This window comes from Vulpes vulpes, chromosome 13 (genome assembly GCF_048418805.1).
Source record: "Vulpes vulpes isolate BD-2025 chromosome 13, VulVul3, whole genome shotgun sequence".
Taxonomy (NCBI): Eukaryota; Metazoa; Chordata; class Mammalia; order Carnivora; family Canidae; genus Vulpes; species Vulpes vulpes.
The window spans coordinates 154,193,605-154,215,617 of record NC_132792.1 but is presented as its reverse complement, the minus strand read 5'-3'; the positions used below and the strand labels follow the sequence as shown (position 1 = coordinate 154,215,617).

General features: G+C 42.4%; 1 protein-coding gene and 1 long non-coding RNA gene across 2 annotated transcripts; one reads left to right on the top strand and one right to left on the bottom strand.

The window, feature by feature from the left end:
* Nucleotides 1-12,248: 12,248 nt before the first annotated feature.
* YOD1 (YOD1 deubiquitinase) lies at nucleotides 12,249-21,436 on the bottom strand. Its single transcript, XM_025987294.2, has 2 exons — nucleotides 20,473-21,436; nucleotides 12,249-18,072 (listed from the first exon to the last, which is right to left on the bottom strand). Exons 1-2 carry the CDS (start codon nucleotides 21,068-21,070, stop codon nucleotides 17,369-17,371), a joined length of 1,302 nt encoding a protein of 433 aa, XP_025843079.2. The 5' UTR covers nucleotides 21,071-21,436; the 3' UTR covers nucleotides 12,249-17,368.
* LOC112910978 (uncharacterized) lies at nucleotides 21,268-21,672 on the top strand. Its single transcript, XR_011996412.1, has 2 exons — nucleotides 21,268-21,397; nucleotides 21,503-21,672. It is a non-coding gene; the product is annotated as an uncharacterized lncRNA (long non-coding RNA).
* Nucleotides 21,673-22,013: the final 341 nt, after the last annotated feature.

The following is a 22,013-nucleotide window of genomic DNA, read 5'->3' as shown; positions in this document are numbered from 1 at the left end:
GCTCTTACTACCAGCACCTGCGCTCAGGACTGTTGGAGAAGGGGTCTGAGCCTGCTGGAGCTGAGCCACCCTTGGCCAATGCTCGGCAATGACCTTCTTAGCCTCATTTATTTGTGGGGGGTGTGGAACCATTTTCTCTCCCAAGAGGTCCCTGTCCTGATGAAAAAGTGACTGGGACAGTCTTGAAGGAGGGAACATGCCTGCTGTCATCTGGGTCTCCAGTCTCTTTTCGCTGCTCCAGGAGGTAGCGATGAATACGAAGACATAAAAACAAAATAAGCTTCCAACCAGTGTAGCAACCTGTCTCCTTCCATAGGCAGACTCTTTGCACCTGTTGTTAAAACAACCCGAAGAGAATTAGGGAGAAAGGTGTAGGTGGAAGAAATCTCTGCTTTCAGCAGGGGAGAAAAAAACCTCCCTCCAGGTATGGAGGCTACTTTTATCAGGACTTCTGCCTGGAAGCCGGTTTTTCCTGAATATAGGTTATCCCTGATACCAAAAGGTCAGGAAGCAAAATGAAAATCAAAGCACGTTAATAATCGCCAACATTTATTGAGCCCTTGCTATGTATTGAGTATTATGCGGTGTTAAGCATTTTGATGCATCATTTCATTTAAGTTTTATTTCAACTTCAAAGGGCAAGTACTATTAATATCCAAATTTTACAAGGACATGAAGTAACTTGGACAAGATCATGTAGCTAGGAGGTAGCGGAGCATGGTTTCCATTCAGGCAGTATGACATCAGGCTTGCCGTGCCCCGGTAGGATACCAGTCTCCCTCTATTTTGGAGAAATTCCCAAGCACACAATGTGAAACAGAGAGTTGGTAGGTCTAATTCTAACAGTTAGATTAATCCTTTCCCATCTCATTTCTGTCTTGTAGCTCTTCATGTCTCTGTTAACAAGATGACACATGGCTTTCATCTCTCCTCTTCCTGTGATCACAGTGGGTAGGAAATGAGAAGTGCAGTGACCCTGGGGTCAAGAAAGAGAAGAAATGGGGCAGGACTAGTGAGGAGGAAGCAGGAAGGAAGATGCCTGGGACAACCACGTATCCTATCAGCAGCATATGGGTAACGAATGCACTGAGCATTTAAGGCTGATGACCTCTCTTTGCGGTGTGTCACTCAAACATGTATGATGTCATAGTAGTAATGAAACAGGAAAGGCACCTCCGTATCAGCAGGTGTTCAGTGCTTACTAGTTACACCCATGGATGGAATCACTGAAGCTGATCCAGCTTTGTAGGTGTGCGATTTGAACATCTGCTAGAAAATTGAATTTGACTTATGAGCATTAACTTCAAAGACGGTAGTGGGCACAGCCTTGTTTGTGAACAAACACAGTTTCTCAGTTTATAATGACATATAGTTTAGCGGGGGGGGGGACGCCTGGGTGGCTCCGTTGGTTAAGCGTCTGCCTTCCGCTCAGGTCATGATCTCAGAGGTCCTGGGATGGAGCCCTGTGTCAGGCTCCCTGCTCAGCTTGTGCCCCCCGGGGCTTATGCTCTCCCCTCCCCCCTGCTTGTGTTCCCTCCTGCTCTCTCTCTCTCTCTCTCAAATAAATGAAGTCTTAAAAAAAAATAAATAAAATTAGTGTAATAAGAAAGGACTCTTGTCTTTTCACAAGTAGAAGGGACATAAACAAAACGATTGTTTTGTTCCTCTCTTTCCTTTTAGACATCTCTTATTGAAAGTCATGAAGTATTGCAGATACCCTGGCATAACAATCACCACGGCGCCAACATCCAGCTCAAGAAATAGAACATTACAGTTGAAGTTACCTACAAGCTTTGCCTCTCCCTTCTCTCCTACCTACTCAAAGCACACATATGCCCCTGCTGAAATGAGCCACCATCTTGAGTTTGGGGTTCTTCATTCTCCATAGCTTTACCTGTTTTACCTGGAATCTTTTTTACTTTGCTTTCTGTTTTATTTTTGCTTGGAAGAATGCCAAGTGTCTAAAGGTTCCAAGAACATTGGAAAGGAGGCCTGGACCAGGGGAAAGAGAGGCCTTCCAAAATCAGAAATACTTGAAAGACTAAGTAGCTCCACAGTTGATGTAGGTCATCTTTTGAGGAGCAAAGTGTCACTGCTTTTTGCATATGAATTCTTGTTTGTTGACCTGACTCTGAAAACTAATTACAGTCCAGTTCACCTGACTCATCTATGTCCTCCCCTCTTCATCCTGTATGCTGTTGTGGTGCAGTTATTTGCTCAACCGACAGAGGCACGTGTGTGGTTTCCTTCCTCAGTGGAGTCTCCTGTTGACTATGCCCAAGTCATTTCTCCTACACACGCACGCGCACACACACACACACACACACACAAAGTTCAAAACCAAAATGTACCACAATCATTGGTTAATCTTTCCTCTTTGGGTCCCTTATTAAGTTGAACTCTGCACAATAGCTGTAGACCTCCCTTCTAAGCATTCACGATACTTATTCATTCACATTATAGTCACATCCTGTCAGTGTCTTTCTTTTCCTTTTCCTCTCCGAAGGAAAAATGAAGTGACTTTGGAACATGCATTATCACCACCCTTAAGAAAATACAGGGTGAAAAAAATAAAAATAATAAAAATAAAAAATAAAAATAAAAAAAAAGAAAATACAGGGTGCCCACTATGTTTGTAGTATTGAGCGTGTGCTACGTCTGTTTTTCCAACATATTAGGGGAAAGAATACTACTTATTCCTCAAGTAGTAGCAAGAGAAAACAACCAGGGAAGGGTTCAGATGAGGGTGTCTATAGTCTGGCTATGCGCCATAGAATTGACAGGCCATATTAAGACATCAAATAGATCACCATGTTCTCACCAAAATGGTATGAGTGTTAAGCCTACAATAATTAGAGGAGAAGTACAGGGTGTAATTAAGTGGGTTTGGATGAAGAAATTCTGAAATTAATCATTAAGTCTTTCTTGGGAGTAGATTTTTTTCTTTCTTTTTTGAGATTAGTGTCTCTTTGGCCCACCTACCACGGAAATTTGGAGGATTCAGCAGTTCTTTGCCTTCCAGTGCTAATGAAAGTTTGAGGTCTGAGATCATCTATTAGGATTAGAGAGTTTTGTAAGTAATGCCAAATCTTAATATTCAAAATTGAGCTCATGTTGTCCCCCCCACCCCACCCCAAACATGTCCTCTCTCCCTTTTCCCCATGCCAGCTAATTGCATCACCGTATTCTCACCCAGACTCTGTGCTCCATAGCAATCCTCTCCTATCTCCTGTGAGATCGTTCCAGCTCTTCCTCCTCTCTATTCTGCTTCAGGACTGCACTAGTTACAGGGTCATGCATCACTGAAGATGTGAAGAGACTACAGGAAGGTCGTTTCACATCTTCCGTTTTATAGATGGATTTGTAGATAATCTTGTCCATCCTCTCAATATTTTAATGCATTTTCATAGCATTCAGGATTAAATTCAAAGTGCCTGTGTAACATAGAAAGACCTTCGTGAGCAGGCCCTACTTGCTTCTCCTCTCACATATTCAACCGTATTGTTTATTATAGTCACATCTAGTATTTCTGAAACTGCCATGCTTTCATGCTTCTCACCTTTGCACAAGCTGTACCCTCTGCTTGGACCCATTCCTATGATGCCCTCCTGGTTGTCTTATCCTTCCTCCAAGTTTCAACTCAAGTACCATCTTCTTTTTGGAATATGATGTTAGGTGCTGCTTCACTATGATCTCCTGACACGCCGTATACATCTCTGAATTTAACCCACTAGGATGTACCTGTCCTCTTTTTCCCTATAAAATTGGAATTCCTGAAGACCATCAGATATTTCTGAGTAATAACTCTTATATTATAGTAGTTCTATATTAATGCCAAAACTGATGATGAGCTCTGAATCTCCCTTTTCTCTGCATCCTCACCAACATCTGTCATTTCCTGTCACTTTTAGCCATTCTGACCAGTATGAGGTGGTTTTTATTATGGTTTTGATTTTCCTGATGCCAAGGGATGTGGAGCATTTTTTCATGTGTCTGTTGGCCACTTGTGTGTTTTCTTTGGAGACATGTCTGTTCATGTCTCCTGCCCATTTTTTGATTATATTATTCATGCTTCGGGTGTTGCGTTTGAGAAGTTCTTTATAGCTCTTGGATACTAGCCCTGTATCTGATAAGATATTTGCAGATATCTTCTCCCATTCTGTCAGTTGGCTTTTGGTTTTGTTGACTCTTTCCTTTGCAAAAGCTTTTTATCTTGATGAAGCCCCAATAATTCATTTTTGCCTTTGTTTGCCTTGCCTTTGGAAATGTGGCTTGCAAGAAGTTGCTGTGGCCAAGGTTACAGAGGTTGCTGCCTGTGTTCTCCTCTCGGATTTTTTTTTTCCTCTAGGATTTTGATGGATTTGTGTCTCACATTTAGGTCTTTCATTCACTTTGAGTCTATTTTTGTGTATGGTATAAGAAAATGGTCCAGTTTCATTCCTCTGCATGTGGCTGTCCAATTTTCTCAACACCATTTGTTGAAGAGACTGTCCTTTTTCCATTGGATATTCTTTCCTGCTTTGTCAAAAATTAGTTGACCATAGAGTTGAGGGTCCATTTCTGAGTTCTCTATCCTATTCCATTGATCTATGTGTCTGTTTCGGTGCCAGTACCATATTGCCTTGCTGATCACAGCTTTGTAATACAGCTTGAAGTCTGGAATTACGATGCCACCAGCTTTAGTTTTCTTTTTCTACATTTCTTTGGCTATTTGGAGTATTTTCTGGTACCATACACATTTTAGGATTCTTTGTTCCAGCTCTGTGCAAAATATTGGTGGTATTTTGATAAGGCTGGCACTGTATGTATAGATTGTTCTAAGTAGCAGAGACCTTTTTTTTAAAAAAATATTTTATTTAATTATTCATGAGAGATACACAGAGAGAGGCAAAGACATAGGCTGAGGGAGAAGCAGGGCAGAGGGAGAAGCAGGCTCCCTCCCTGTGGGGAGCCCGATGTGGGACTCAATCCTAGGACCCAGTGATCATGACCTGAGCCAAAGGCAGACACTTAATCACTGAGCCACCCAGGTGTGCCATAGCAGAGACATTTTAACAGTATTTTTTTTCCAGTCCATGAGCATGTGACATTTTTTCCATTTCTTTGTGTCTTCTGCAATTTCTTTCATGAGTGTTCTATAGTTTTCAGAGTACAGATCCTTTGTTTCTTTGGTTAATTCCTCGGTATCTTAGGTTTCGGGTGCAATTGCAAATGGGATTGACTCTTTAATTTCTCTTTCTTCAGTCTCATTGTTAGTGTATGGAAATCCAACTGATTTCTGTGCATTGATTTTATATCCTGCCACTTTACTGAATTCCTGTATGAGTTCCAGCTCAATTTTGGGATGGAGACTTTTGGGTTTTCCACGTAGAGAGAGTATCATGGCATCTGCAAAGAGTGAGAGTTTGACTTCTTCTTTGCTGATTCAGATGCCTTTTGTTTCTTCTTGTTGCTGATTGCTGAGGCTAGGAATTCTCGTACTATGTTTAACAGTGGTGAGAGTGGATATCCATGTTGTGTTCCTGATCTTAGGGGAAAAGCTCTCAGTTTCGCCCTGTTGAGAATGATATTTGCTGTGGGCTTTTCATATCTGGCTTTTATGATATTGAGGTATGTTCCCTCTATCCCTACCCGGTGAAGAATTTTAATCAAGAAAGTATGCTATACTTGTGAAATACTTTTTCTGCACATAGTGAGAGGATCATATGGTTTTGTTAATATAGTGTATCACATTGATTGATTTGCAGATATTAAGCTGCCCTTGCAGCCCAGGAATATTTCCCACTTGTCATGGTGAATAATCCTTTAATGTACTGTTGGATCCTATTGGCTAGTGTTTTGGTGAGAATTTTTGCATCTATGTTCATCAGGGATTTTGGTCCATTATTATTTTTGGTGGGGGGATCTTTGGTCTGGTTTTGGGATCAAGGTGTAATGTTGGCCTCACAGAAAGAGTTTGGAAGTTTTCCTTCCATTTCTATTTTTTGAAACAGCTTCAGAAGAATAGGTATTAATTCTTTAAATGTTTGGTAGAATTGTCCTGGGAATCCAACCGGCTCTGGACTGTTGTTTGTTGGGAGATTTTTGATGACTGCTTCAATTTCCTTCCTGATTATGGGTCTGTTCAGGTTTTCTGTTTCAGTTTTGGTAGTTTATAGGTTTCTGAAAATGTTTTCATTTCTTCCACATTGCCTGATTTGTTGGCATATGGTTATTCATAATATGTTCTTCAAATTGTATTTCTTTGGTGTTGGTTGTGATCTCTCCTCTTTCATTCAAGATTTTATTAATTTAATAAAAGTATTAATTTGATACTTTCTCTTTTCTTTTTGATAATTCTGACAAGGGGTTTATCGATCTTATTCTTTCAAAGAACCAGCTCCTAGTTTCGTTGATCTGCCCTAATGTTCTTTTGTTTTCTATTTCATTGATCTTTGCTCTAATCTTTATTAATTCTCTTCTGCTGGGTTTAGGCTTTATTTGCTGTTTTTTCTCCAGCTCCTTTAGGTGTAAGGTTAGGTTGTGTTGTTTGAGACCTTTCTTGTTTCTTGAGAAAGGTTTGTATTGCTGTATCCTTCCCTCTTAGGACCACCTTTGCTGCATTCCAAAGGTTTCGAACAGTTGTGCTTTCATTTTCATTTGTTTCTATAAATTTTTAAAATTCTTCTTTAATTTCTTGGTTGACCCATTTTCAAATGTATGAGACTTAAGTGCAGTATCTCTGGAGCTAAAATGTCTAATTTGGTTCTCTGCTTTTTCACATAAGTAAATGCTATTGACAGACAGGTGGGCTGTGAAATATACTATGTTTCCTTTTCCTTTTCTTTTATCTTTTTTTGTCCTTCCAGTCTTGCCCACTGTGCAGATCTCCTCTCAATACTTTCAAATATAGTAGTATACCATTAGGTTCATCCTGAACATTTTCCAGAGCATTGTGATTTACTTCTATCTGGATAGGTTGTTCTCTAGCCTGTTATATGGCTATCATTTTCATATCTGTCTCCATCATCCTCCTGGGAAAAATTCTTCTACTCTTTCTTTTGCTGGATTACCTGAATCTCATATCTTCCTCTTTCCTGAGTTATTTCTCTCAGTTTGGTAAAACACATTTTTCAGTAGTTTCCAGGGAAAGCGCGTAAATTCATACATGTTTGAAGTATTGATATTCTAGCCACTGATTTGACAGCCTCCTAGATCTCAATATCTTTGTTTTGCTACTAAGAGATTCCTTAAAATTATCTACAACTCTCTATTGTGTTTTCTTTCCGCTATTGTATTTTTAATTTCCAATAATTATTGTTTGTTCTCTGAATTTTTATTACACTTTCTCCAGTTCCATGGATGTTAAAATCTACTTTTATTACTTTAGGAACATATATGTAAACAGAATGTTAGTGTTTTTCTGCCTCTGTATCTCTGTTTTTTCCAAGTTACTTTTTTCCCCCATTTGTTTTGGCTTTTGTTTCTTGTTAAAAAACATCTATTCAGATGTCTGGTAATTCTTGACTATCCACTCAAATTTAAGAATTTGTCAGCAAAAAAAGTTTCCAGCATGGCTGGGGGTGGTTAACTTGGGGACTTTGCTATAGAGTGAACTCCTAGGGCTATTTGGGCTATTTGGTTGGGAAGTCTTTGATGCCAGTATCTTTAATCTTTTTTGATGGCCTGTTTGGAGTCCTCAGAGAAGAGTTTTCCACAATCCTGCCTAAAGGGCCTAATTCTGACAGCTGGCATTCTTGGAGCCTAGTGGCAGAGGCAGGTTATTATTCGCAGCATCTAGTGTATAAACATGACTTCATTCCCTTAGTTTTAGTACAGAGACCCTATTTTACCCTGTCCTGAGAGGGGATGTAATAAGCTCTTAGTTCTCTGAGTGGGAGAGAAGATCTTTTTCCCCATCTGTTTCCAGGGGTACTAATGCCACCAATTCTTGGATTTTTGAGGGGGGATCTTCATGGAAAAAGTAGAGTTGATGGCTTAGGATCAGCTTTTTCAAATCTGCTAGGTCCATTGATACTCATCCAACTGCTGGCTAGCTTCCAAAAATTTGTGGCTATTGTTTACCCCACCATTTCTTTGTCCTTCAGAGTTTATGCCTTTCAATGAATCTCATGGTCATTGTGAAGATTACATGAGATTATACATGAAAAAATGCTCACAGCATTGTTAGCACTGAACAAATGCTATCATAATTATTACCATCACCACTTCAATAGGGGACTGCACCAGCCTCCTCCTAACCGGTCCTCCACTTCCATTCTTGTCTCCTTCAATCCATTGTCCACAGAGCAGTTAAAAGGCCTTGGTGAAACATAAATCTCATGCCCTTCTTAATATGCTATAATGTCCTCCCAATTATCTTAGGATAACTTTAATTTTTTTTTTTTTTGAGAGAGAGAGAGAGAGAGAAAGCATGAGTTGGGGTGATGAGGGGGAGAGGGAGAGGGAGAGAATCTTAAGCAGGCTCCATAGCCAGCAGGGAGCCCAACATAGGGCTTGATCTCACAACCTGAGCCAAAATCAAGAGCTGGACACTTAACTGAGTCATGTAGACAACCCAGGATAATTTTATTCTTAAGTTATACATTGAATTCATTCATTCATAAGTTCATTTAAATACATAAGAACAACTACTATGTGTCCAGCACTTTGTTAGGTGCTGAGAATACAAGGGTAATAAAGGAGAACTGATCCCTGCCATTGTGGACAAACTATTTTGAGATACACATATAAAATGAACAAGCAAATAAAATATGGCAGGTATGTATTCAGTTAACTGCTTAATATAGCTTATCGATGATGCAAATCTGGATCCTTGCTCACTTCTAAAATTTCACCTAATGTCCCTCTTTTTCTGATTATCATACTATGGCCACACTGGCCTAGAAAATGTTTCTTCCTGCAATATCAGGTTTGCAAATACTACACCCCTTACCTGGAATGCTCTTCATACTCTTCAAATGACTATCTCCTATTCATGCTTCAGGTTTCAACTTAGTCACTTTCTCAAAAAGACTCCCCCACCATTATTCTCTTCATAGCACCTTCATTGCTATTTCTTTATAGCATTGTTTGTGTCCCCCAGTCCCCCAACCTGTCCAGCACCTAGGACAGTTCCTGAAATTTAGCATTCAAAAAAAGATTTTTTTTATTCATGAGAGACACATAGAGAGAGGCAGAGACACAGAGGGAGAAGCAGGCTCCATGCAGGGAGCCTGACGTGGGACTCAATCCCGGGTCTCCAGGATCAGGCCCTGGGCTGAAGGCAGCACTAAACCCCTGAGCTACGCAGGCTGCCCCAAAATATGCTTATTGAATAAATGACTATCCTTGTCAAATCCTACGGTATATGACAGTATACTTTACAATAAACACTCAAACGTGGGTTGTTAAACTGCTTAACAATATATCACAGATAAATTGACTTTTAGCCAATTCTGACTAAATCCAAGATCATTTTCTCAGTCTTCATTGTTATAGGTTAATAGTAAAATAAGGCTGGATCTAATAAGGTCACTTTGACAGAAGATCAACGTAATTCAGAGTCTGTTCTGTGGTTTTGTTGGTTTAAAATCTTGGTTTTATCAGTTTACTCCATTAATATTCAAGCTCCAAGAGAAGTAATTCAAGGCAAAACAATTCTTTTTTTTTTTTTTTAAGATTTTATTTATTTATGACAGACACAGAGAGAGAGAGAGAGGCAGACACATACATAGACAAAGGAAGAAGCAGGTTCCATGCAGGGAGCCCGATGCAGGACTCAATCCCGGGACTCCAGGATCACGGCCTGGGCCAAAGGCAGGTGCTAAACTGCTGAGCCACCCAGGGATCCCCAAGGCAACACAATTCCTAAGAGAAAAACTTATCAATTCCAATGCAAGAGTTAAGTCACAGTTGAAGGAAGTTTGGAAGTCTACTAGGTAGAATGTCCCATAGGCAATTAGGGGATGAATAATTTCATGAAATACTCATATAAGACTCTAAAAAATTATTAGTCCATAAGGGACACAATTTCTACTGATTTCAATATAAATATCCAACAGAATTGAAATGAATTGTGCTAGAAATATTCATGGTTACTTGAGAAACATGCTTCTTCCTTCCGGACTTTTTAAAATAAACACTGACAAATTCTTACTACCCTCCCCCCATTGATGACAGAAAATTAATATTGTTAAATCATTTACTTCATACCTGGTATTTCCAAGTTATTTCTCCTCCTCCTTCTTTTTTTAAATACCAATTTTATGGTAGCTGTTTCTTGATTGTCATGTGAAAGGTGTTGCTGAGGACTTTCATATCCTGTAACATTGGACTAGGTAATTCAAATAAACCTTCTTGCTGAAGTAGTGGGGGGCTAAAACTATAATGAAGAATTTGAAGAACTGCCAGGCTTGGAAAGGATAAGGATAGGTGTGGGGCACCCAACATTTGGGCCACTTTTCTTCTGAAGACATTTCTCTATTCCAGAATGGGTGACTGAGACCCTGAGTGGTGCTTCTGACAGCTTTACATAAGCAGGGAATCAGGGATTGGAGTCTGGAATCCCACCAATGCATGGGATCTACATCCTTGCTGTAGGTTGGGAACTCAAAAGAGCTGGAGGAGTGAGCATGAACTCTTTCAACACTAGCTGGATTGGACTTACTGTTGTGGTGATGTCTACATACTCTATGAGACAATTAAGGGATTATCAGGAATAATTTTGCCCAAATTTTGTATTTAACATCAGCATCCATTGACTTTGAGCCGAGTAAGCTTCCAACTTCAAAATCATAGCTTTCAACCTACTTCAATTATTCAGTTGTAGAGTTTGAGAACATGGCCACTTAAGTCACTGTGATACCTGCTCTGATGTCTGAAGATTCACTAATGAAGTCCATCTATTTGAATACAAAGAAATGCCATCAAGTAAGATCAGAAAACTCTTCTTGTACAGAAGGAATTTTAGAGGACAGAAAGGCAGAGAAGCAGCTGAGAGAGGTTGTCATGGAAGCAGAAATAGGACTTGTTCAGAGTTTGTTCCTCACAAATTCTTGACTTTTTTTCCCCCTTTAACTCACACATAGGGAAATCTTAAGTTTAGTAAGCTTTAGGGAAGTATATTCATGATACCCTGGCACTTGATTCCATCAGATAAATACCCTCAAAATCTATAAACACAACAGAGACAAAGGCAATCCACATTAGAACACATTTTTTTAAATAGGAAAAAGTAAGATGCCTACTTTTTTCTTGAACCTCTCATTTTTAGTCTCCGAGATAAAATAAGCATAGTATATACTACTGCTCAGTATGTAAGTCCTGCTCTGCAGCCTCTGCTGGATTACTAAGAGCACAAGTCACTCCCTTTGAAACACTGATGGGACAGGAAAGAGGAAAAAACAAAACAAAGAAAAATGGGTTTTCCTCTAGTGGAGACGTTCTTTTTGTAAGTGATCTATTTATTTCATAACTAGCTCTGGAAACAAAATTTTCAAGATGTCAGGGACCTTATGACTTGTAGCTCTTTTTCTCACAATGCAGGAGGCCATTTCATAATACTTGAATTTCAATGTGAAAGCATCCTTTTCTATTTGCATTAGGTTTTTATAAAAGGTAGATTTTATTTTGCAATATTCACCCCTAATTGGCCTGAGTTCTCTCCTCTAGAGCCTTAGGGAATAAATCTACTTCATCTTTCACATGTTTCCCAGAATGTGAAGATGTTACATCGACCTGAGACCTCTTCTCTCCTCCAGTTCCTTCAGCTATCATGACAATTGTGGTCAGACAAGTTGGAGGGAAAAGAGCTATAGTCCTGGCTCTTTAGTTTGTCATTGTCTTACATGTAAAACCTTTATCCGAATCCCCAATGCAATATGACTAAAGCAGTGTACATTAACACTATTGCTTCCTTTTTTCTGGTTTAACTATTAAAATGCAACCGCTTCTGCAGCCCACGTCACATCACCCTGTTGGGATAGAATTAGAGTTAAAATATAAGTGCTATTTCTTCATCAAATCAACTACAGGAAATTTGGAGTCAAGGAAGGAAAATTTCAAATGTCCTGTGGTGTCAAAAAAGAAACATTTTCATTTCTTCGGTCAAAGTCATTTAAGATTCCACCTACAGAGTGAGATTTGGCAGTTGTTGACACCCTAGTCAAAACAGTGGCCTATTAGCTTTTGGTGATAAATATGTAACCTGAGTGTGGTGGCTGTTCACTGGCCCTCTGTCCTCACCCCAAAATATGCTCAGACAACAGTATTTTCACTTCATTTATTCCTTCAAAACAAGTCACTTCATACAGCATTTGGTATTTAAAATCACAGACCTCATAAATAAAATCAATTCATCTTAATGACAATGGCAAAATCACATAAGAGTTGTACAAAATGAAGTAAGACATCTCCCAGGTAGCAGCAGTGCATTAACTTTGAAAAAAAAAAAAATGCTGGCAAAAAGACAAAAGAACGTTTTTAAAACAAGAAAACACTGTCCATCTTAATAAAGAAAAATATGCCAAGAAACAGACCTTCCTTCTGTTCTGCCCTTCCCAACTACTTTTACAAGTCATGTCCTAAGCTCTAAATTTGACAATCTGGGGTTTCCTTCTTGCTTCAGGAATCTCCACCTCTACTACATCAGTACAGGAAATAGAGGACTATTGTCATTCTCTATTCCTTTTGACAAACTTACACATATTTATTTTGCACCTTAAGCTGAATTCAATACTTTAAAGGGAAAAATTACTCTTTGCTATGGAAATTATATTTCCTGTAAACAGCTTGAGTCATGAATGGCACCAAGGTGGACTGGAAACCTGACAAGAATTAGGTGCCCTGGTCCTTTTAAGTAATTCATGGACTACAACTTACTGCATATCCTATACCAGCTCTAAAATCAGGCTCATGTAATCTTAGTAGAAATTCTAAAACTTTCTTAGGTTAACCTGTTACCTACAACTTAGCCAAATCCTATTTTCACATCCATAAGCGCCTTGACGTGGGTATTTTTAAAAGACAAGTATAAAAAGGCATCATAGCAAAATGCTTCTATTTGTGGTTTATACATTAATGACAAGCTTCTCAGTTATGGCCCTGCTACATTCTATGCCAAGAAAAGGGTGAGGAGGGTTAGGAGGACACAAAGGCATTGCTTGAAAAATTTTTTGAAAACTGTTATTCATGACTAAGGAATGTATCCATTTGAGGATCTCTTCTGGAGAGATGTATCCATTTGAGGATCTTTCTGTTTATCCCCTTTCCTCTTTAAACTAAAAGAGTAATCTCCTTTAAATTCATATGGACCAAGACCTAAATCAGCACCCCAGAACTCAGTATCAATGTAACAATTTCCTCAAAGCCAAATATTCAAAGCACTGTAAACAAAATGTCAGCTGATTTTCGGAAAAGAAAAAAAAAAAAAAAAACCCTTTCCCAAAATCAGGCAAGTTTTGTTGTCTAAGTTGAATTAGATGTGTTGAAATATTATAACTCTTAGTAAGAGAACATTGTTAGCTAATGAACTAGCTTATTCAAAATCAAGTGTTGCACTTTAGACTTAAAAATGATACTTTTAAAGCTAAAAAATCAGCTCCCTTAAAATAAGTTTGCTTAGAAATAAATGAAGAGTTTTAAGAATTTAATCTTTTCCAAGTTGGTATAGTCATCCTTGTGCTACAAGAACAAATTTGAATACTGCACTGCACAATGAATGATAACGAATAATCACATTACAGAAACAGGTAATTTTTGAATGCGAGGGCACAGAGCATGCTCCTAAGTTACTGAAATCAAGTTCCACTGTCATCAAAACACCAGAATGTTGTACCACTGGATACACTATACACTGATGGCAATTATTGATTAAGAAGAGCTGATTGTTAGCAGGTCAAGAATTATTTTTTAATGCCTTTAACAAGATCCCTGGAGAGGGCTAACATGTAAACTTTTACTTCATACTTTTTTAAAGTGCTGCAAATAATAACAAATGTGTGTCTCAACACATGAAAGAACATAAATCTTAATATATGAAAGTTTTCGGAAGGCCACCTGATCCATAAAGAAAACAATTATTCTGCTAATTTGCATACTCCTCATTCTAACTTTTTCAAAAAAGACATAGAAAAAACTATGTTTAGCTAGGGCAACTTGCAACATATGTTTTAATGCCTACACAGGATAGGAAGAATATGCTAGATAAGCAAGTTAGGCGTGGGCACTTAGGGGCATTTATAGTGAGATAACACATTAATGCGTTCCTGACTATGACTCTGCTGGGGCTTGAACTTTATGGAATAATCAACTGGCACGATTATATTAGTTTTTGCCAATAGGGTCAAGCTGACCAGCAGCCAAACTTTCAAGGGTACCCCTTGACTATGCTAATTTTCATTAATGCAAAATAATCAAGAAATCAACTAGGAATGATTAACTAAGAATGTACCACACTGATGGCCTTATATGGCTATCACATCACAAAATTCCCAGGGGTATTAATTTTAACCTCTGAAAACATTCTACCTAGAAGTGCATCTTCACTGCCATATACCAAATCTCTAAATCCAAAGAAGAGTTAAGGGAAAGAAAAAAATAAAAGAGGAGTGGGGGACAGGAAAGTGTAATTTTCCTTCACTCAGCCACTAATGTAAACTATCCTTATTTGAATTTAAAAAAATATTCTGGTATGGCACTCAAAAACGGAATAAATAGGGAGAAAGGTTTCATTCTGCTCAAGTGCAAATTTAAGAAAAAGTTTTGGATCCTGCTGCAAGTACTAAATCCATAGGCTTCCAAAATTCTGAAGATTAGAATTTACACACATTAATAAACTAATTTCAAGAGTTTCATAAGTGCAATTAAAAAAAATCTTTAGATTCTGTGAGGTTTATAAGCTTGAGTTTTAGAAAGAGCACAAGTTTAGGTTTTTTAATCTGCAGGAACTAAATCAAATTGCCTGCAAATAATGGATTTGGATTTTCCATTGGATTTTCCATGATCAGAACATTCAAGTCCTAGTGCTGAATTTCAGCAACTAATTAATTTAGAACTCATTACTGAGAGCCATTTGACTATCAGTGTCCAGTTGGTGAATGGACATCCTAGATAACAGGTAAAACTGAGTACGATCCCTGGAATATCTGACACTTGCTATAGAAGTATAAGCTTAAATATGCAAACAAAAACACTTAAAATGAAAAAGTTTACTTTTATAAAATATCATGTTCTATTTCTATTTGTTAAACTAATCCAATGTAGATAAAATATACTCAATTTTAAAGTGACAGAAATTTGTGTTGGAAAACATATCAATACATGCCTGGTACATTATAAATTACCTAATAAATATTTGTTGCATGAATAAACTTCTCTAAATTCCAGTAAGCAAATGTCAAGTTTGGCTCCTGAAGTACCTAAGACAGAAAGGCAAGCTTTATGAATAATGATGTGTAAAGCTCAATTTGATGTATGTTACCCCGTGGTATACTCTTAACTTCTAGTTTTAAGTGTAATTATTTTCGGGGGGAGGGGGTGGGGTGGGGTAGAATAAGGGATAGAAAAATCTTTAGACCAAGAAGACAGCCAGGTACAAAGAGATTTTCAAACACACTCATTTGTACATATTATGATTGCCAAATGTTATCGCAAGTTCACAAGTGCTATTTTTAAGGCTCAGTAAAATAGAAAATTAAACACTTTTAAGTTACACCAATCGGTAACTTATATCTCAAGCAGCTATTCACAAAATAGGTACTCAAGAAATGTCACCTAATGATTTCAAGCATACTTTGGGAATTCTTCCTTAAAGGAACTTGTTCACTGAATTGTTCACATGCTCCTTAATTTTATATGGCCACCTCCACCACGTGAAAGTGCTAAAAGTAAATCTCAATTTTAAAACATTTGCCAAGAAGATATGCTGAAAGAGCCAGAAGTGCTTTAAAGTATACCATTGGTTTTGTAAGTGAGATACTTCATCAAAAAATGAGACCAAGATAACAAAACTTCACAACACTAAGCCTCGTCACATTCTGTGAGATAATACATAACAAATTATAATTTAGCATCCCTGATCTTCAGAAGAATTACGAAAAGAGGTAGAAAACTTTTATCTGGAAGATCTCATGGTGGAGCTAATTTTAGAGGATGTGTCTTGCAGGTTAGCCCACCAAGCAAATGACTACACGTCTATTATTAGGAAGAAGCAGAATTCCAAAAGAGCTGTTAAATAAGGCAAGGATTTAAAAACTGTCGTTATTTTGGAAGTGAAATAAATTCATTCAACATTATTATCCCAACTACTTTAAAACTCTCCGAAAGTCAAAGTAAAAGATTGTAGATGAGCAAAGTGCTAATTTGCAGAAACATTAAATTACTCAAAAGCGCATCAGTGGCCAGATAAGGCTGGCATGAAAAAAGAATACTGTTTAGGTAAGCCAAAGGTCTCACAAAAACCAAGTCAGAGCACAGCATTATCACTTTAGCTGAAGACTGTTTTTTAGGAGTTGGACAAAAAGCTGAGAAAAGTTAATCCCTCCAGACAACTCTTTATGTAAAAAAGCAAAAACCAAGCACTCAAATTTCAAGAAACTTCAATTAAAAAATAAATACCCTGCTTAATTTAAAATTTTTATCCAACGTGACAATCATCAATAAATGAGTTGTGTTAAAACACGAGGCCGACGGTCTTTTAAAGCTTTAGTAAGCTGCTCAGGCACCTTTTCCCTCATACATTCTGCTTTATACACTAGAAATCCTAAATTGGGCACTATCAGTTCCTTAGGTAATATTCTTAAGGAACGCACTCATCCCTGTAAAAATTGCTTGCAATGTACTTATAACTGGTTAAGTACACATTTATAAAGTCTACCAAATTGCAATATAAAATCGGTTTTGACAATTCTGAGTGTCTTCATTTGAGGAATCAATTCATAATTTAGAAACAATATTAACTCAGGCAGAGTTTTTAAAAGGATTCAATTACGGAGACACTGTGGTTTATGTCCAGTGGCCTCATGTGAGGCCTTCCGCATTACTCAAAATACGAAGTTGTTTTCTTCTAACAGGTTAATGCTGCTGGGTGCCAGTTTACGGTACTAAGATTCAACTCCTCAGGTTACTGTCGGTAGGTAGCAAGGACCACCGCTTCTGTCACCCCAGCAGAGAAAGGGCATGGATGTATCACCACTGTAGACACACACCTGTAAACTTGCACACTAATTTTAATCTTAACAAGGAATTTCAGTGTCTTAGTGGTTTTAAGTTAAAAAGATGGTTCAAGCATTGTGTCCTTTGTTGTTTAAGGGTTACAAGTAGCTTATTGGAAAACCCAGAGCCTTCTGGATCTGTGAGGTAGTAGGCGGCAATCCTCATCATGCATAGATCACACTTCTCCAAAGTTGGTATGGCCTGTCTCCTTGGCATGGTCCCTTGCTTCTGCTTGTCCAGTTAATCCCTTCTGACATACCATGCACCTCAGGGTGAAGCGGTTTACATCAGTAAACTGTCTCTTTCTTCTGGCTTCATCTGCTAATTCCAGTGCTTGTACAAGAACAATATCATCATTAGAGGAGAAAATGGTCAGAGGCGGGGTGTCTGGGTCAGGGAAGTTCCGCTGAAGCGGATCATAGTGAATGCCATCATAAATAAGCAGGACCCTTTTGGTGTATCCTGCATCTTCCCCAAAACGGTCAATTCTTACTGTCTGTGTATCCACTACACATATTTCACATTGATAAAACTTAGACAGAATTGATATCTCAATAGCTCCTCCCCAAGTGTCATCCCTTTTGATCCAGTCACAGTACTCTTGATTCGTCTTTCCCAGTATTGCCTCGCTATAGAAGTCTGGATCGCTTGCTACAATCTGTGCTATGAGGCGTCTCATCTCAGGGGCGCAAGCAGGATTCAACACTCCTCCTTCCACGACATAGTACACACTGGTAAAGAGGCAAGAGTTGTCTGCTGGGACCACAGTTCTGCTAAGCACGGGCAAAGGTTCCCTGACGTAACTGGGAGCACCATGTTTTGTGAATGTAGGCGACTTTTTGGGCCTGGTTTGGTCTTCTTCCACAATCAGCATGTCGCCTGTTAGAAAATAAAACAAATCCAGAACTGCAGAGAAATCGCAGGTGAGATGGGTTGTTCACTAGACAAGTGTGCAAATTACACGCAGGAGGAGCTGAAGTAGGAAGAGCCTGGGTGACTAGGGAGAGAGAGCACGGCTCGGCAAACAGGCTCTGCAAACAAGCAGGCCAGGGACACTCGGGGTCCGCTCCATCTCCACAAAGATGAAAACAGAACAAAGAGAGAAACACTGGGGGCTGCGTTCCAGCTGAGGGAAGGAGCCCCCAGTTTTACGCTTTCGTATCGGCTTTAAAAAGACCTCTCCGACAACACAATTTCCTTACAGCTTCCTCTGCATCCTAAGAGCACAAGTCTTCCAAAAAAATGTGTTTACCCCAGACTAGACCACTGGGGGGGGGGGGGGGGGGTCCTCGTTCTTCTCTGAAAGTTAACATCTCTACCACGTTGGGGGGGGGGTGTGTGTGAGTGTTTACAAGGATCCTCCAGACAACAGCTGAAAAGCCTTCAATGCTCCATGTTGCTGGTCAGGTTTTAGTGATGGACAGAAACAACTGCGATGGTTTAGGATTTGAAAGGGCCTCCTGTGGACGTGTCAAAAGCATACTCCCAACTGAGCGTACCTGTGCAGCTACGTATATACGAACGTGACCGCAAAAACCAACCGGGGCAGCAAAAGTGAAAAGTCTCCTGCAGCCCTGGGACCTGCTAAGCTTCCTTCAGGGACAGAGGGGGAAAGAGCTACCGGGACCGAGGAAATAGACCTCATTTTACTTTATTAACTTATTATTATTACTTTTCAGACTTTTGTGGACACAGAAGGAAAGCAAAAGGAACGACATGTTTTCGAGGTAGGCTAGAAAGCTGGGGGGGGGGGGGGGCAGGGGTGGACTATGAGGCTCTGGGTTGTCCTATGGGTTGGGCTCACCCTCTCTCCTTCAACCCTATACAGAGTGGAGGAGTTGCCAGCCCTGGCCCCTGTCAGAGTCTTCTGCTCTTCAACTGATCCTTAGCCCCGTCCTCACCCCTCATCCTTACCCCCCGCTCCTCACCCCCCATCCTTAGCCCTGCTCCTCACCCCCAAACTTAGCCCCCGGTCCTCACCCCCCATCCTTAGCCCTGCTCCTCACCCCCCATCCTTAGCCCTGCTCCTCACCCCCATCCTTAGCCCTGGTCCTCACCCCCCCTCCTTAGCCCTGCTCCTCACCCCCCCTCCTTAGCCCTGCTCCTCACCCCCCCATCCTTAGCCCCCGGTCCTCACCCCCATCCTTAGCCCTGGTCCTCACCCCCCATCCTTAGCCCTGGTCCTCACCCCCCATCCTTAGCCCTGGTCCTCACCCCCCCTCCTTAGCCCTGCTCCTCACCCCCCCCATCCTTAGCCCCCGGTCCTCACCCCCATCCTTAGCCCTGGTCCTCACCCCCCCCCTTAGCCCTGCTCCTCACCCCCCCATCCTTAGCCCCCGGTCCTCACCCCCCCTCCTTAGCCCTGCTCCTCACCCCCCCCATCCTTAGCCCCCGGTCCTCACCCCCATCCTTAGCCCTGGTCCTCACCCCCCCCCCCTTAGCCCTGCTCCTCACCCCCCCATCCTTAGCCCCTGGTCCTCACCCCCCCTCCTTAGCCCTGCTCCTCACCCCCCCATCCTTAGCCCCCGGTCCTCACCCCCATCCTTAGCCCTGCTCCTCACCCCCCCATCCTTAGCCCCTGGTCCTCACCCCCCCTCCTTAGCCCTGCTCCTCACCCCCCCCATCCTTAGCCCCCGGTCCTCACCCCCATCCTTAGCCCTGGTCCTCACCCCCCATCCTTAGCCCTGGTCCTCACCCCCCCTCCTTAGCCCTGCTCCTCACCCCCCCCATCCTTAGCCCCCGGTCCTCACCCCCATCCTTAGCCCTGGTCCTCACCCCCCCCCCTTAGCCCTGCTCCTCACCCCCCCATCCTTAGCCCCCGGTCCTCACCCCCATCCTTAGCCCTGGTCCTCACCCCCCCATCCTTAGCCTCCGGTCCTCACCCCCATCCTTAGCCCTGGTCCTCACCCCCCCATCCTTAGCCCTGGTCTCCTCACCCCCCATCCTTAGCCCCCGGTCCTCACCCCCCATCCTTAGCCCCGTCCTCACCCCCATCCTTAGCCCCGTCCTCACCCCCCCATCCTGACCCCCTTCCCTCACCCCCATCCTCACCCTCCCATCCTTAAGCCCTGGTCCTCACCCCCCATCCTCAGCCCCGTCCTCACCCTCACCCCCCTTCCCGCTCCTCACCCCTCATCCTCAGCCCCGTCCTCCCCCTCGCCCCCCGCCCCCGCCTGGCCCGCGGTCCCCCCGCCTCTGCCGACCAGGATCTCTGTCCCCCGCGCACGCCCCTCTCCGTCCTCCCAGGGCTCTCCCCGGCCCCAGGCTCGCCCCCCTTACCGGACTGGATGGGCAGATCCCCTAGAACCGTGTCCTCGTCGCTGAGATCCAGGCCCTCGGGCGGGTACCCCACGAGGATCCGCTGACAGCCCGGCGCGATCCCGGTGATGGCGGCAATTTGGCCCTGGAGCTCCCGCACTCGGGTCCGGCTGGACAAGCCCTGCAACACATGGGTGCCATCCTTGGCCTTGCAGCGGAGCCGCCACATCGTGTGGGTCCAGCTCCGGGCAGCGGCGCGGCCAGCCCGGGTCCCGGCAGCAGGTGGGCAGACGCCGCCGGGGCAACCAGCCGCCCGGGGGACTCCAAAATGGCCACCCTTGGCCGGGCCAGACATCGCGAGAAACCGCCGGGGGCTACAGTTCTCGCGAGGGTTGGCTGCGGCTCGTGCCTCAGCCCTCGAAGAAGCGCGAACTCTCTTAAAGTGACAGGTCCCTCGGTGCCGCCGACCGCGCGCGAGCCCGAGGATGAAGACTTCGCTGTGTACGGACCAGGTGGCCTTGCTCCCTGCAGAGCGAGTGAGGTGCCCTCTTGCCTTGGCCGCATATATGCTCCAGGAAAGAGGGCGGAGGGAGGGGATCCTGAATCGGCACCTCGGCATGTGACCTTGCACTTGGTGAGGTCGGAAACTATTAAAGCGTGTGGCTTGCAAACGACACCTGGAGAGATCCGAGTCATGGGGCAGGACGCAGACGAACGCCAAGAATGGTCAGTGAGTCAGGGGCAATCAGGCGCTCGTGAGCGGGCCCGCGGCTGCAGCAAACCTTGACTCACCGAGGCCGAGGGAGCCGGACGACCGGCCCCGCCACCTGCAGGGCGCCGGGACTCGCACCCGGGCCCCGGCCACCCCAGAGAGCACTTGCTCCCTGCGGCGGCGGCCCTAAGAGCGGGAGCGAGGAGGACTGACCTGTGTCCGCGGCCGCCTCGGGTACCCCGAGTCCTCCCCGCATCGGGAGGCGGCGGGGGTGGGGTGGGGGCGGGACCCTTGGCTGTCACGGCCACGCGATAATGCAGGACGCGGTCACCTTTCCAGCGCGCGCCCCCAGCACCGAGGACCGCGCCCCACGAACGGCTGCTGGGCGGATGGAGGCGGCCGCGGCGCCCCCGAACCCTGAAGCTCCAAAGAGGAGATCCTGCCTGAGCTTTCTGAAGGATGAGTTTGATCCCCAGGTGAAGGAGGAATAAAGACCTCTCTGGATTCCTTCCTTTTCCAAGAAATACATAGTCTTTATTTACTTATTCATTTTTGCCTCTCTGGATTTCTTTCTTTTCCAAGAAATTCATAGTCCTTATTAATGATTAATTTTTTTAAATTTATCTTTGCCTCTCTGAATTCCTTCCTTTTCCAAGAAATCCATAGTCGTTATTTACTTATTTTTGCCTCTCTGGATTTCTTTCTTTTCCAAGAAATCCATAGTCCTTATTTATTCACTCATTCATTCATTCATTTTTGCCTCTCTGAATTTTTCTTTTCCAAGAAATCCATAGTCCTTATTTATTTTATTTATTTTTGCCTCTGAATTTCTTTCCTTTCCAAGAAATCC

What these genes read in the sequence shown, in the direction of transcription:
- YOD1 (XM_025987294.2), bottom strand. Translation starts at nt 21,070, where the DNA reads ATGCCGAGGTGCCGATTCAGGATCCCCTCCCTCCGCCCTCTTTCCTGG. An exon ending in GGATCTGCCCATCCAGTCCG is followed by an intron (nt 18,073 to 20,472) that starts GTAAGGGGGGCG and finishes ATTTTCTAACAG; the next exon opens with GCGACATGCTGATTGTGGAA.